At 44.2% G+C, this 14,916-nt stretch overlaps 1 protein-coding gene across 1 annotated transcript in view; it reads left to right on the top strand.

Moving 5' to 3' along the window:
- Positions 1 to 14,465, top strand: part of LOC125892261 (cryptochrome-1-like) — a 43,594-nt gene extending 29,129 nt beyond the window's left edge. The window contains exons 7-15 of the mRNA XM_049582174.1: positions 170 to 310; positions 1,522 to 1,833; positions 2,143 to 2,294; positions 6,412 to 6,614; positions 7,200 to 7,301; positions 7,411 to 7,545; positions 8,494 to 8,574; positions 8,973 to 9,097; positions 10,647 to 14,465. Of these exons, the coding sequence (XP_049438131.1) occupies positions 170 to 310; positions 1,522 to 1,833; positions 2,143 to 2,294; positions 6,412 to 6,614; positions 7,200 to 7,301; positions 7,411 to 7,545; positions 8,494 to 8,574; positions 8,973 to 9,097; positions 10,647 to 10,655 (1,260 nt within the window). The 3' untranslated portion in view covers positions 10,656 to 14,465. The remainder of the gene's footprint in view (positions 1 to 169; positions 311 to 1,521; positions 1,834 to 2,142; positions 2,295 to 6,411; positions 6,615 to 7,199; positions 7,302 to 7,410; positions 7,546 to 8,493; positions 8,575 to 8,972; positions 9,098 to 10,646) is intronic.
- Positions 14,466 to 14,916: the final 451 nt, after the last annotated feature.

The following is a 14,916-nucleotide window of genomic DNA, read 5'->3' as shown; positions in this document are numbered from 1 at the left end:
TAATGAGAGAAACACACTGTCAGAAATCCTTACAGACATAACTGTATTAGCTGCAGAGCTTTTACTAATATTTAAAATGATGACCATTTATGTAATTGTGCCCTGCATCTCCCATTTCTCCCTCTCTCCCTGTCCTCCTGTGTCTCTCTCTGTCTCTGTCTTTCTCCAGGCGTGGGTGGCTAACTTTGAGCGTCCTAGGATGAATGCCAACTCGCTGCTGGCCAGCCCAACAGGCCTCAGCCCATATCTGCGATTCGGCTGCCTCTCCTGTCGCCTTTTCTACTTCAAGCTCACTGACCTCTACCGCAAGGTCAGTGCACACCTCCTCCATGAAGCTCCCTTTGAGTGAAGCTGTTTAATGTCAATCCCTAGGGGCACTGGGACTGTGATGGTATGGAGGTCACAGTCAGGTGCACACAGCCATACGCAGAACACAAGATATTTAGATTAATGTTGTTAATGTGGAGCTAGTCTGAGTGGGCGGAAGTTCGCTGCAGAGATCAGCCTCTCATTGGGCGGAACGAGCCACCCGCTGAAGTCCCGCCCTACCACCTCTGGTTGTGTAGCAGTTTTCAACACGTCCTTTACTAACTTTTGCGGTGTTTGATCTTGCGGGGATGTAGCCATTTTTCTACCATGGTTCGCGTCCTGTAGCCGATATTTTGTGGGCGTGTTACACCAAAACCTGTTTCCCCCCGGCAATATTTTTGCAAGCACACCGTTGCTGTGGCACCGCCAAGAACGATTGTGATTGGTTGAAATAAATAAAAGCAGCGGGGGCGTTTTTTTCTCCAATCTTAAAGTGAGAGTCGGCCCAGCCAGACCTTTCTTTTCTTCAGAAAGGTCTGGTGAGCGAGACTAATGTGGAGCCAAACTTCACAAGAACAAGCTCCATCTGGATGCTTTCAGCTGTACTCCATTGGCACAGGGTGTCTGCAGGTCCTTAAAGGTCACTGAGAGGTCTTAAATTTGAATTTGTGAGGTCTTAATTCCCACAAACTCCTTATCTTATTCAACTGATCCATATTTTAATTTGGGTCGAGCTCTTCTGCACCAAAGTTTCTGATGTTCAGAAGTCTTCAAACCCACCACTGAACATAATTCAGTCTCTTTACTTTAAACTTGCAACTTACCTGTTGGCACAATGTAGACTAACCTAACCCACTTTAATAGCCAGAGCACTGACATTTTTATCTAACCAAATATTTAACTTCAGTCCGTATTTGTTGGTGTTTAGCCTTTCAAGGAAACATTTTCACTGCGGTCAAAACTCTTCTCCTGTTTGCTGCACACACCTGGACCTGTACTAACAGGGTGGTCTCGCAGCACCACAAAGCACCATAAATTACATCTATATAACCACATTAACTAATATATATATATTCTAATGGAGGAACTTTTTGTCTTTTCCTCTTTTTTTTGGGTTGATGACATAAATTATGAAGACCTCCGAAGCTTACACCACTTATATTGAAGGTAATATTCTCTGTTCTTGTTCTTGCTTTGTTTATCTTCACCCAGGTGAAAAAGAACAGCTCTCCTCCACTCTCCCTGTACGGCCAATTACTGTGGCGGGAGTTCTTCTACACCACGGCGACCAACAACCCGCGCTTCGACAAGATGGAGGGCAACCCCATCTGCGTCCGCATCCCCTGGGACAAAAATCCCGAAGCACTTGCCAAGTGGGCCGAGGCGAAGACGGGTTTTCCCTGGATAGACGCCATCATGACTCAGCTGAGGCAGGAGGGCTGGATCCATCACCTGGCCAGGCACGCGGTGGCGTGCTTCCTCACTCGGGGCGACCTGTGGATCAGCTGGGAGGAAGGGATGAAGGTGAGGATGCAGCACAGTGGGGGAACAACAGAAGATATAAGACATGACATCATCTGGAATAATGAGTGTTGTCCAGTTTTGGCTCATTTAATTTTAGTAAAAAAATATTTTTCCCAAACAAACACTAGCGGCCCATTGAGGCCTGTCTGGGTCATTTTTAAACGCCAAATGAAGCAAACGTGCATCAGTGCTGAATGTCTCAATAAAAAACTTTGGGACCTTTAGTTTATCTGTCAGGGTTTAGCTCACTGACGCTCTGCCTCAAATGTTAAACTAACATCTGGAGAATCTGTTGTCTTTGTGCTGCAGGTCTTTGAGGAGCTGCTTCTGGACGCAGACTGGAGCGTGAACGCAGGCAGCTGGATGTGGCTGTCCTGCAGTTCATTTTTCCAGCAGTTTTTCCACTGCTACTGCCCCGTGGGCTTTGGCAGACGCACCGACCCCAACGGGGACTTCATTAGGTGGGTACCTTTCCTGGCATCGCCCATTGGTGCAAACTGCTGACCCTCCCACCTGGATGGCACCCTTCGTCCCTCTGTCTCTCTGGACTACATGCATACAGGGAAACACAAAGGCACTCAGAGAGCAGGAAGAACCAGGCCATGATCATGGCACATCTATACACATGTGCATATACAAAATTAAGGCAGGTTATTGTGTCAAAGGGGCTTTAAAATTAATTTATGTTACATATGACACATCTGTTTGAGCAGGTGTAACAGTTGAGGGCAGGTTTTAAGATGGGTCTTCTTGTAGCCACTAATTTATCACAGAGTTTACATGTCAGTGATATTTCATACCCGTTATCTCCCACACGCAATCAAGTATTTTAGTTATTTTTAAAGAGTTAAGCCAGTTATTATAATGACCATAACTAGACAGACAAGAGACACACACGCCAACACACAGCTCACACACCGTCACAGGTTTAATTTACCAGACAAAAGCAGAGAGAGATGGAGGGACAAAGGGGGACTTCCAGATCTCTCGGTAAGTCAATGAACGAGAATAAGTATCCTTCCCTCCTCTCTTTTTTTATTTTTGCCCGTCAGTCCTTTTTCTTTTCTGTGAAAACTTCAGCACTTTAGTTTTTGGAATCAGGCATGTCTTTTGTAATAATTTCAGTGTCACAGTGTCCTTCTTGCGTGCCTTTTAATTGTTTGTGAATGTCCCTTTGGTGATTGTGTACGCGTGCGTATCTTTAGGTAATACTTTTAAGTGTTGCCATCAGATGATTTTTACTGCAAAGGTGTAGATTAATTCTTCTCTTTCTCTGGATGTGGCTCTGTGTTTGTGTTTTGGCTCATCTGTTTTTGGGGGATTGGGGGAAAAGTTCAGCTATCCCTCTCCCCTTCGTAGATTGTAGCTGATTGCTTTTAAGGTGATTGGCCGTTCTCACGCCCCTCCCCAGCCTGGCTGCCAGCCAGGGCTGCCTTGGATGGAAGTTGAGGACAGTGTTGAGAAATCGGTGATCGTTTGTTTTTACTTACCTGTGCAACCCTGAGGGACGGGACTTTGCTCGCGCCCCAGCAGCACCCTCTGGGCAGGTTTGTAACTCGGTAGCGCCTCATTTCGTCAAAAGGGATTTTGACCACTTGGTGGGGAAAAACGTCTTGCCTGTATTCGGTAGGTAGAGGACTATGAAGCATTCCCCAGAGGGTACTGACAAGAGGCGTTGGACCGACACAGCTGGTGCCGGTACTCGTTACCTTTCCCGTGCCACGCGAGCTGGTCCATTGTCCAGGTGCTGGGCAAAGCCTCTCATCCGATCCTTTGTGAAATGTTCAGTGGTGCTCTGCTTGTGTGAATGCAGCCCTGCCGGTTCAGGTGGACCTGGAGCAGTTGCTGTGTGTGTGTGTGTTTCTCAGGCAATGAAAAACACACACACACACACACACACACACATGAGATACACACACTTTATTTTCTTCGAACTTCTGTCCAGCACACACATGCATAACCCCAAATTAAGTTCAGATGCAGCACAAAAAAAAAAACAGCATAATGCAAAGTAAAGGCCCCGACGCACCAAACTGATGTCAAAGAACTAGTAGTGATGAAGGATGACCGTTGCATCGCCTCATGTTGCCATGTCTTGGCCAAAAAGTTGCACTTGAACACACCACAAAGACAGCGGCCAATTAGCACATACATTCTGTGTCTACATAAGAGGAAGTAAATCTTTATACCAGTGGGGGGCGTCGTTTGTAATCATCATTCTAAAGGGGAAACCGGACGACCCGACAGGTGGACTTTAGTTTTTTTTTTTTAGTTTTTTTTTTTTTAGTTTTGCTTCCCTTACATCCATTCCTCATCTCGTGCTCAGAGCTTAGCTGCCAATCAGAGTGCTGCCAGCTAGTGCAACACACACTCATCGACGGCCAACATTTTGCCAGACGTGTCAGGGCCTTAAGCCAGGGAAAAGATTCAGATTTGCTTTCAGTTGCAAAAACTGAGGTGAAGAAGCATTTTGTCCATTATTAAACATCTTTAACTTGATCGAGAAATTGCAATAAAGGGATTAGGAACTAAAAATTTAAGTGATAAATACTGCTTGTGTTTTTTACAGGTTGTTTTCAGATGCAAAGATTGTGAAAATGATGAAAGCTAACACGTGCTTTACATATAAGACGTGTTCTTAGTTTGGAAACACATCCAGTGGTACCTCCATACTAAATTTCAGCCTGCTTGGTTTAAAACTCTCGGCGCCAAAAGGGTAGGGAAATTTTTTGTGGACTGACCGACCGTCAGCGAGTTATAGAAAGAATTTCCTGAAAGGCGTGTGTGAAAAACTTCAAATGCACCTGATATTATGATATTATAATAAAACAATTAAGAACAGGAAAGGAAAACAGCTGCAACATATGGGAACACACACATGCACACACTCCTCCTGCACTCCTCCTCACACACCACCGGCTGTCCACTGTAGGACCGCTTGCTACTGGCAGGTCGCGGATCTTCCTGGCAAAAGGGTTGTGGTCCCTTTTGGTGAAATGAGGGGGCTCTCTAGTGGGCCGGCCCAGAGTGTGGCGCTGTGGTTGTGGGAACGGACAGTCAGCAGGGGGTCTCTGCCCACTGAGCACCTAAAAGACAACCACCACAGTCTGAGGGACAGGGGGAGCAGGCATGAGCTATTTTCTCAGTCCACCACTGTCTGATCATGGGGGGGGGGGGGGGGGAGAGGAGGGTGGCGGGGGGAGGGGGGTGGAGGGGAGGGAGGGGGCCTGGAGCTGTGAGGTATAATGGAAGTCTTCTGTCATCGACAAGGAACTTTCAGGATTATTTTTAGCAGATATTTACCTGTCGTCACTTTTTATCTTGACTGACATCAGCTGAGGACACGGGGATGTGGACGCTGAGCTTTAAGAAGAATTACACCTGTAAATATATTCAGCTGCAGGGGCTTTTTTTTTGTAGCCACAGCTGCCCTCAGTCTCAGGGGAAATTAAAGACAAGAGAGTGGTTTTTATTTTATTTTTTTTTCCCAGCAGTGTTTAAATATAGCAGATCACTTGATGACAGAACTTTTCCACTATACACCTGCTCTGGTCGGGGCTGGGCTGCGGGTGGGTGGGGGTCAATACACTCTGCTTTCTAACCGCGTGTTACAGTAGACGTCTCCTAGCATCATCCACCCAATCGGCAGTGATCTCTCTAGCGATGGGGCTGTCTCCATAGCGACCAGAGCGCCGTCCACTGTGTGTGTGACGGTCCACAAGGCCGCTCTGCCTCCCCCGCCCCTCTCTGTCTGCCTCTCGGTGCTGCATTGAGCCGCTTCCCACACTTCCACAGCTCCACTCGCCCCCCCCCCTCCTCTGTCCTGTCTGTCTCCCCTCCTTGGACTCGGTAAGGTCGGACCAAGTGCAGTAGGTAGGTGGCCTCTCTTTGACACACGGAGCAAATCACGACCGCCCAGGGAAGAAAACAAAAACACCATCAGCAGTTGGTACTGTGAGATGTTGACCTCTCTATCTTGTTGCAGTCAGTCTTTTATTGTCTCTTGGAGGGTCACACTCTCTGTCTGCGGTGTGGCTGCTATCACACCACCATGCAGTAAATGTTGTTCGGCACCACAGCCCCTCGTTGTCCTTCCACGTTGTGAACTGTAGTCCTCACTGAGCACTGTGATGGTAACTCACTTCAGTGCCACAATCTCCAAAAGTCCATGCAAGAGTCTCAGGCTCGTAGAGTGACTCTGTGCTCTCATGAACCGTAGCCATACTGTGCAGTGTTGTGGTTGTTTGTAGCTTTCATTTTGTAGTAATACATGTAAGCATGAAGTGCTGAAGACCAGCATGCTCTCATCAGTTACAGCACATTCATAGGCTTCAGAATGAAAACTGACGTGTATCATAAAACAGAATGATCCATTTCAAAAGAAAAAAACTTAAAAAGTATCACATATATGCATGATTAAATAAATAATTAAAACTGTTTTTATGATGCAAGATATTGGACAAAATATTTAACTAACCTTTAAAGCAATAACCGTTTGCATCCCTGCATCACTGCTGCTCCTGATCCACTCGTCAGGTGACACAAGACTGCAAATCTAATGTCTCCCTGTGCTCCCAGACGTTACTTACCTGTCCTCCGAGGTTTCCCTGCTAAGTACATCTACGACCCGTGGAACGCTCCGGAGTCGGTGCAGGCAGCCGCCAAGTGCATCATCGGCGTCCATTACCCGAAGCCCATGGTGCACCACGCAGAGGCAAGCCGGCTCAACATCGAGAGGATGAAGCAGATCTACCAGCAACTTAGCCGATACAGGGGACTGGGTAAGAGATCCATATGTTAACGTGACTGTAGAGACGTGCCAGCTGCAGCTGACAGCTGTGACGCTTATTACACACTGAAAACTCAATTTTTAGATAATTAAAAAATGGGAAAAATTGTATGTTCTTACTAACAGTGTGGCAAAAGATGACAAAACTGAAAATGTTTGGCAGTGAAAAGTAAGGATGTGAATCACCAGAGGCCCGAAGATTATTGAATTTCCCCTTGGTGATGAATAAAGTTGTTCTTATTCTTATTCTTATGTCTGTAAATCAGGGATAAAAAAAAAATTTGGAGTGTCACAGCCCCCCAGAATGATTCGTTCCACTATCAGGATTTAATCCATTCAGTCTGATAACATTAGGAAGATCTACAAGCGCCCGATTAAAGTATTTTATTCCCCAAAGTTAGAGGAGTGCTAAACCTGAAGTAGCCAACTCAGCCTGAGAAAGTCTCCAGTGCGCCGGCTTTACGGGCCTCTAATTTCATACCAAGGAAAAAGAGCTTTTTTGCTCAAATTAAAATGTCTTCAAAATAAAATTTCTCTCTTTTCCATTGAAAAACAAATATGTCTTTGTGTGATTCAGGCCTGCTGGCATCAGTGCCGTCCACCAATGGGAATGGGAACGGAGGAATGATGGCCTACTCTCCCGGAGAGCAGCAGCCAGGGACCAACAGCAACTCACACTGTAAGTCAGTTTTATCACAATAAAGACGTGTCACACTTTTAATAGATAAAATACAGTTCAGGTTAATCTACCTGTGGCAGTCACGTTTTTGTCTGTGTTCTTCTTTCAGTGCCTGGAGTGTCGGGGAGCTCCGTTGCAACAGGTAATGGCAGCGGGAGCATCTTACTCAACTTTGATAATGAAGAACAACAGCAACAGCGACTGCAGCCGCACCCACAACAACAGCAGCAGCAGCAACAGCATGGTGGGGCATCACCTGACACCAGTGTTTTCTCTTAGCATTTCTAGCATGTTACATTCAGGCTGCTGTCAGCCCTAGAGTCGCCTCCTTTGGTCTGAATCAGGGACTCATGTTGTTCCAAAGTTGTATAATTGCCTAGAGTTGGTTCGTGTTCTCACGGCAGCATTTACAAGAGGACCAGATCAAATGCCTTGTGTGAGAAAGCTGCTCTTGATTGGTCAGAATTTCCATGTGGGAAAAATCCAGGAAGTAAAGCAAACGTTGAAGAAGAGTACACTTGAAAGATAAATGTGACACTTTCTAATGTCACAATGGAGGGACAACTACGCAGGTTGATTTTAACGCTGCTCATCGTGGACTATATTGCTGTCATTGTTCATTTTATTTTTAATCCTCCAGGACTGTAACATGCTCATGTTAGTTTGTAACCGGACCGAGACCATCTCTTCATGAAGGTCTCGGTCCAGTTGTTTTGGTGCACACCTGAGTGTGATTGCTGTGTTCACACCTGCCCAAACAAACCACACTGAGGGGGCAAATCAACTTGAGTTAAATTGAACGGAGGCAAACAGGACAGCTGTGAAAGCGCTCTCTCTCTGTCTTACATGCACATCACCAACATTTTCAGTTTGTGAATGAAAAGTCCCGACCTCAGTCCTGACAATTATGCTTTTGTAAAGCATTAAGTTTGCGGTTTGGGGCAGGGTGGGGCAACACATATCCATTCTGGACCCTTAGGCAAGGTTCTTAGTGCTGCTAGTCTACCTCAGAAAAAGTGAAACCACAAATGCAAGAGTTACACTGGCTCAGATATCGCCCAAGGTATCAACAAGGTCTGCGTCTGGTGTTGAGGAACCAGGGCGAAGCTGTCAGACAAATGTACAATATCTGTCCCTGAGATGTCGTGGAGTACAAGTACCTCATCACTGCTGTTTGACATGTCTGTTGCAGGATACCACTCAGTGCCAGAAGCCAGCCAGACCATCACCAGCAGCCGACTCTACCACGAGTTTGCTGTGCCTCAACACCCAGGTATGAAACAGGAAGTGTCTGTGTCTGTCTGAGATCAGACGTTTTATAGAAATGATAAATGCTTTGTTGAGTGTGTGTGTGTGTGTGTGTGTGTGTGTGTGTGTGTGTGTGTGTGTGTGCTGCCACTAGAGGGCGACTCTGTTCCTCTCCATCAGCAGCCACCAACATCAGATTCTTCCCAGCACAAGAAGATAACAGACAACACTATTTTTTAATTTTCTTACTTTAAGTCATCTGGTGAAAATTCTTTTATTTTTTAATTTTGCAGCAAAAAAAAATCGCAATGTCAATTTTTTCCAATAGTGTGCAGCCCTAGAACTCACTTTAACTCAACTCAGTCCTCACACATCCACCTGTTTGGAGTGTCTCTGATACTGATGAAGACTGTTCTTCTTCAGGACTCCTCCTGCACACCAGAGGAGGCATCACAGGAAAGCGGGAGCGCGAGTCGGAACGAGACGGGTCGGGGGAGAAAGACCCGGCGTCCTGCTCCGTGCACAAGATGCAGAGGCAGAGTACAGAGGTCAGGCTGCTGCTCATTATAATATACAATGTCTTTAATTTCACTGAAATGGCTCAGATGACATTAAGACTGACAGGAAATGAATGGCTTGTAAAGACACTGTGGCGTTTACTGTGTTTTATGTCCTGTGAAGAAGAAGAAAGCTGAAGAAGCAGAAAGCTTTTGTATCGTGTTAAAATAGTTTTAAAAACCAGTCTAAACTTAACATACTGTATCTCTCTGTGAACTCAAAGGACGTTATGCTACAGCTTTATTATTAACAAATCCCCTGAAAGGACCAAAACCAGCCATGTCAGCCTTTAATGCTTTCTTGTATGCCGCACAGCACGCAGCCACCAGCCTGTTTGTTCCTACTGAGGTCGTCACAAATATATAGTTTCATTTTTAAAAATGGCCCAATTTCCTGCTCACTGTAGTTTTCATCAAACAGACAGGAGGAAATAGTGCTTTTATTTGGGACTGTTTTCAGTGAGGGATTAATCCAGATGTGGTGCTTTAGTTTAGTTTAGTTTGCAAGGAAATTCTTTTTACAGTCAGTGCAAAAACATAAACAGACAAATGGGGGTTACATGACATTAACAATTACATAGACATACAAACACACCACAGGCTGGAACATTGTCAGACAGATGCATTTAGGTATAGGGGCAGCAGGACGTCAACATAAACTACAGTATGTGTGTGTGTGTGTGTTCCTGGTGATAAAGAAACAGTGTGGCAGAGGAATAATCTTATCAGGCTTTGACTGTACAGGTCTCCATCTGCTGGTGGGCCGTCATGATAAGAGTATGCATGTATAATATGTTAATTTTACTGCAGAAGAGACTTGACACTGACTAAAATTAGGCGGGAAAGAACCAGTGGATATATCAGGATCTGTATCAGTTATTGGTCAAATGAGTTACGTATCTGCTTGTCAGATGTCGGAAAAAAAATCTAATGTCCTGCATCTCTAATACTGAGTGAATACGGTGAGACAATAAAATCATGTTTTTTTCCCCCAAAGAGTTGACACAGGTGAACAGGACAGTTGCGTATCTGCTGTCAGCCTGTCATCGCTCCCCTCGTGTGTGTTTGTGTGCTTCCAAAGAAAACAGTTTAGGTGTGGATGGTTTTGAAGCCACTGGTGTTTGACGTTGCTCCTTTTACGACATAATGAACAACAAATTTGATACTTGGCACATTGTAAACCTCCAAACAGCACGTAGAGCTGCCACCACAACAACAGTGACAGTTGGAATGACGTCACTGATAAAGTCAGTCACACAATAAACAGACCTTAAAGGCACCATGCAGTCTGCGTGTCACACTGCTCCCACTACAAAGTAAATATTTTTCATTGTCATAGCAGAGTCATCTTTGTAAATGTCAGCCTGTCATGAAGTTGTCATGGCCTCAATAAAAATACAAAACAATGGGTCAAGTTAGCAACGGAGCCACACCCTCTCAGCTGCTGCTCCAAGGAAAAATACCTTCCGGCCGCATTTTAAAAATGAGGTGTGCAGGGTTGTCTCTGTGTAAAACGTATGTGTGTTTCTCTTCCTTGCAGACCACCTAAAGCAGGCGGTGATGAGACTGTCTGGATCCACATTAGAGTCACCATCCGGCCAGCGGAGAAAGGAAATCCCAACGTCGCCACCTGTCCTCCAAACACACGCAGACATGACTGCCTCCTCCTCACACACAGTGCATCGAACACTGCTGTCTGTCTTTACGGTCAGAAATCCCCCCCCAGGGTGCAAACACCAAGGTGAAAATGTGATTTCTGACACGGTCTGTAAAAGGGCTTTTTCGTCATAGAGTCCACTGACCTCTGACCTCGTGCAGTTGTGTACAGACAGGTGCGACGACCGCAGAGGAATGTGCAAAGAAACAAAACGCCTCAAACTTACAGCTCAACATATTATTTGTAAAAATAATTAAATACATTAAAAAACACGTTATTGTCTTAAAACCGCTGCCACCAGCCAGTATATACTGTGTGAACTCTGAAGCAGCTATAAATGTAAGTAACGGAATATTTAATCTTTTTACAGCTGCAAGTTCATCAGTCACTTTGTCTGCTCTTGCACACACTGATGTGAAACCAAGTATTTCAGGGTTTACAGAGAGTATTTTGTACTTTTACTACAGCTTTGTAGTACGTACATCCTGACACAGGGCTGGGCTGTATGGAGAAAATCAAATATCACGACCCACCTCCATATTGTGACAATATTGTAGAGTTGACTATTGGTGCTTTGACAAAATATTACAAAATGAGATTTTTTTTTTTTTTGTAAAAAAATCAATGTGGATATAATAACTTAGGGCTCGTTTATTCTCCCGGATCAAAATAGATAGATCCGTTCAAAACGTTGTAAATGTCACTGCCCCTATACTTCTGTGTGTCCTTTATGTTGGCATAGATACAGCCAGCAGGTGGCACTAGAGGGCGGAGTCAGAAGTTTCAGACGGCAACGAACAAGACAACAGTGGAGGAGGTTGTTATCATGTGCCTTTTAACAGAGGCATCGTTGTAGACACATTGTTGTAAATACATCATGACACGTGGACGGAAAATTCTTTTGACTATATCACTAATTTGTTTTTAAATGTCTTCGTCGCCTCCTACGGTCGCATCTCATTTGCACAATGCTACACTGCCTCTACGATCTCTAGTGGTACTGCTTCGTTTCATCCGTACCTATAAGCTTTAAGACAACATGAACACATTCGTGTCCCTATACGTATTTAACGTTGAGCATAAATGAGCCCTGAGTAAAAGCAGGAAATGACATCACTTTGCTGTATTGCAGCCTTTAAACCAGGAAAAGACAACACTCAAAGATATCCAGAATCTAACACGATATCTAGTCTCATATCACGATATTGATATACTTTTGATATATTGCTCAGCCCGACCCTGATGTGCTACATCCCATAGAGCTCACCAGGAGCACAGCGTCACCTTCACACATGCCGACACGTCTGTGTCACTCCAGGAATATTTTTGGTCACAAATAACATTGTTTATACTCATATTTAATGTTTATCTTTCTCATGTTTTGAAATGGCTTTTCCCAGAAATACGTAGCCATCCCATAATGAAGGACAGGGGTTTTAAACTGTATTTAAACTGTTAAGTCTGGGAAAATGACGTAAGAGTACATGTGTAGTCACAGTAACAGCCTAAAATGTCATTTCATAGACTGTTTGGGGAATATTAGTAATTTAATAACAGAGTGTCTATTTGCACCTGGGTGAGAAAAGTCACACTGCAGCTATTTGGCTATTTACACCCGTCCCTATGACGCGTTATGATGGATCCTACTGCGTGCTGTGACTGGCCAGTACCCGTCGAGGCTGGAAACGGTTAGAGCAAAGAGGTCGTGGTTAGTGCAAGTACTAACCAGTCTTGGATATTCTTTGAGAAAGTGTAAATGTACCTGACGGTCAGGTGATGTAATATAAAGAGCAACACAATCCATAGAGGGAGTAAGAGGTGGTGCATGAATGGGTCAAGCACAGGACTTTCACACACGAGACTGGGCTTCGAGCTTTGTGTTAGTAGACATTATTTTTAGACTTAGCTTACTTATTATTTTCCGTGTTTAGGATGTATAAAGCTGCTGATTGCACGCTGTGTACATACACTTTAGCAGAATAGCTGACCAGCTTGTATATATTTTGTCATATTTTGACGCTGCTTGGCCGTCCAGGAATACACACCCGCGTGTAAATAGCATTGTTGGCTACAAACACCTTGGTGCTAATAGCATCTGCCAATTAAAAATTAGTATTCAGTAGAGTGATTCCTCAGCTTCTGTGTCAAGAGTTTGCATGTCAGGTTCTTCAGGCGCTCGAGGTCCAGCTGGTGAGTTAGCGTGACATGCTTTAGCACCAATGCGACAATTCACAGGTAATTCTATGGGAACATCCACTGCTGCCTGGTTAGCACGTGTGCTCACTTGATTCGTATCGGCAGCTAAAAACAAGGACACGTATGTCGGGTTTTTTTTCCCCAGGCGGTATTTAAAGACGTTGAGTGCGTGCATCTCAAGGATATCAAGGATAACAAAAAACATGTTTACAGTGTGTCGCTGTAGATTAGCTAGGAGACTTTTTGTCGTCTCACTCTGGCTGCAAAAATGCCTTTAGACTGTGGCATTATGGGCACAAGAGTTCTTGCGTAGCTTTATTTGTAGTTCATCGTGGCGTTGCGTCTGTGAGGTCATCAGAGGAGGACATGTAGCTCAGATCTTCAGAAGTAAAACTTTTCTGTAACGTAAAAGTATCTTGCTTTCTGTTCAGGTTAAGAGTGTTGGGTACTTTACACATGATTCATGATTCACATTAACATGAGTGAAACATGAGCAGGCTCAGTTGTTTTTCTTTTGTAATTTGATGAACATCTTTAGTGTTGTTTTGTTGTCCTGGCATTGTGTCCCACATTATTCATCATGTTCAGACCGTCTCTGCAGTTTCACAGCAATTTGTTTCAGACTTTTTTTTTACGTTCCGCTCACAGCTGTCGACCATCAGAGCCTGGACGATCCTTCTACAATATGTTTAATTTGTCTTTGCCCTTCAAGAGTCAGTCACATTTTCACCTCTGTGTTTCCCCCTGCAGAGTCATAGTTTCTGAAAGATTCTGCCTGTAGACAATAAAACAAATAACTTCGGAGTATCTCTGAGGCACTCTGTGCTGTTTTGACCTTTTTGTTTTTTTGTTGCTGTTGTTTCTGTGCAACATGTTCAACAACCAAAAACACGTTGCGGTTCATTTGGGAGAGGATGTGGAGGTCAACTTCAGTCAGATATAATGAGGACACAGACGGTGTGGTGCAGACTCCTCTCAGAGGTGTCACATTTTTCTAAGATTTCTTATAAAAACCAAAAACTTGCTAAACAAAAAGGAAGGAGAAAAAAAATAAGTTGAGTTGACACAGTAAAAGACAGGCGATCCAAATGAGCCTAATTCTGTCAGTGAAACAGAAACCAACATTCCTGAGAAACAAGTCAACCCTCCCGATGAAGGATTTCTACTACTGCACAGGGAGTTCAACATTATTTACAGTATGTACGGCTACTTGGGACATTTTGCGACCCGAGTGAGTTTCACAATCTGATACATGGGTTGATTGTAAACACATGAGAAGGGTCGCAAAATGTCCGCTGTAGAGTTCACTGTGGGAGGATTGTGTAACCGCATTGGAAAGATGGAAGTTGATGTCTTATTTAGGTTTCATCCGCCCTCCACTATCACCTTTACACCTGGTGACAAGAATGCAGTCGAATTGAACCAGAGAATGTATGATTTCCCCTGTAATATAGACCCCCGCCCTGCGCACACACACACACACACACACACACACACACACACACATTGACAACTCTTGCACATACTCACATTAAAGTTTTACAGATAAACAGACTGTACATTCTCAAATTAAATTAAATTTCGAACAAATTCACTTGAAAAAAAAAAAGAATTCTGAACTGTTCTTTGCCGTGTTGTCATGATATTAATCTGCTGTCAACAAAGGTCGTCACTTCCTGTTGATGCCTAGAGGGACAGCTGCAACAGTGAATCATCAAGACAGATTAAAGCAGATCAGAAAACAGGAAGGCTTCATATTAGTGATGCACAGATTGCAGCGACATCCACGAACGTGTCCAGTTATAAAAATTTAACTCTCTGATTAACAGCAGACGGATTGCAGGTTGGTGGAATAAGAAATACCTGCCAGAGTTTTTAATTTACCAAAGAAAAAAATCCTTAAATGTGCATTTACTGAATATGTTATGATATGGTCATGCTTAGTGATGACTTGAGT

This window comes from Epinephelus fuscoguttatus, linkage group LG7 (assembly GCF_011397635.1).
Source record: "Epinephelus fuscoguttatus linkage group LG7, E.fuscoguttatus.final_Chr_v1".
NCBI classification, from domain to species: Eukaryota; Metazoa; Chordata; class Actinopteri; order Perciformes; family Serranidae; genus Epinephelus; species Epinephelus fuscoguttatus.
This window is presented reverse-complemented; position numbering and strand designations above follow the sequence as displayed.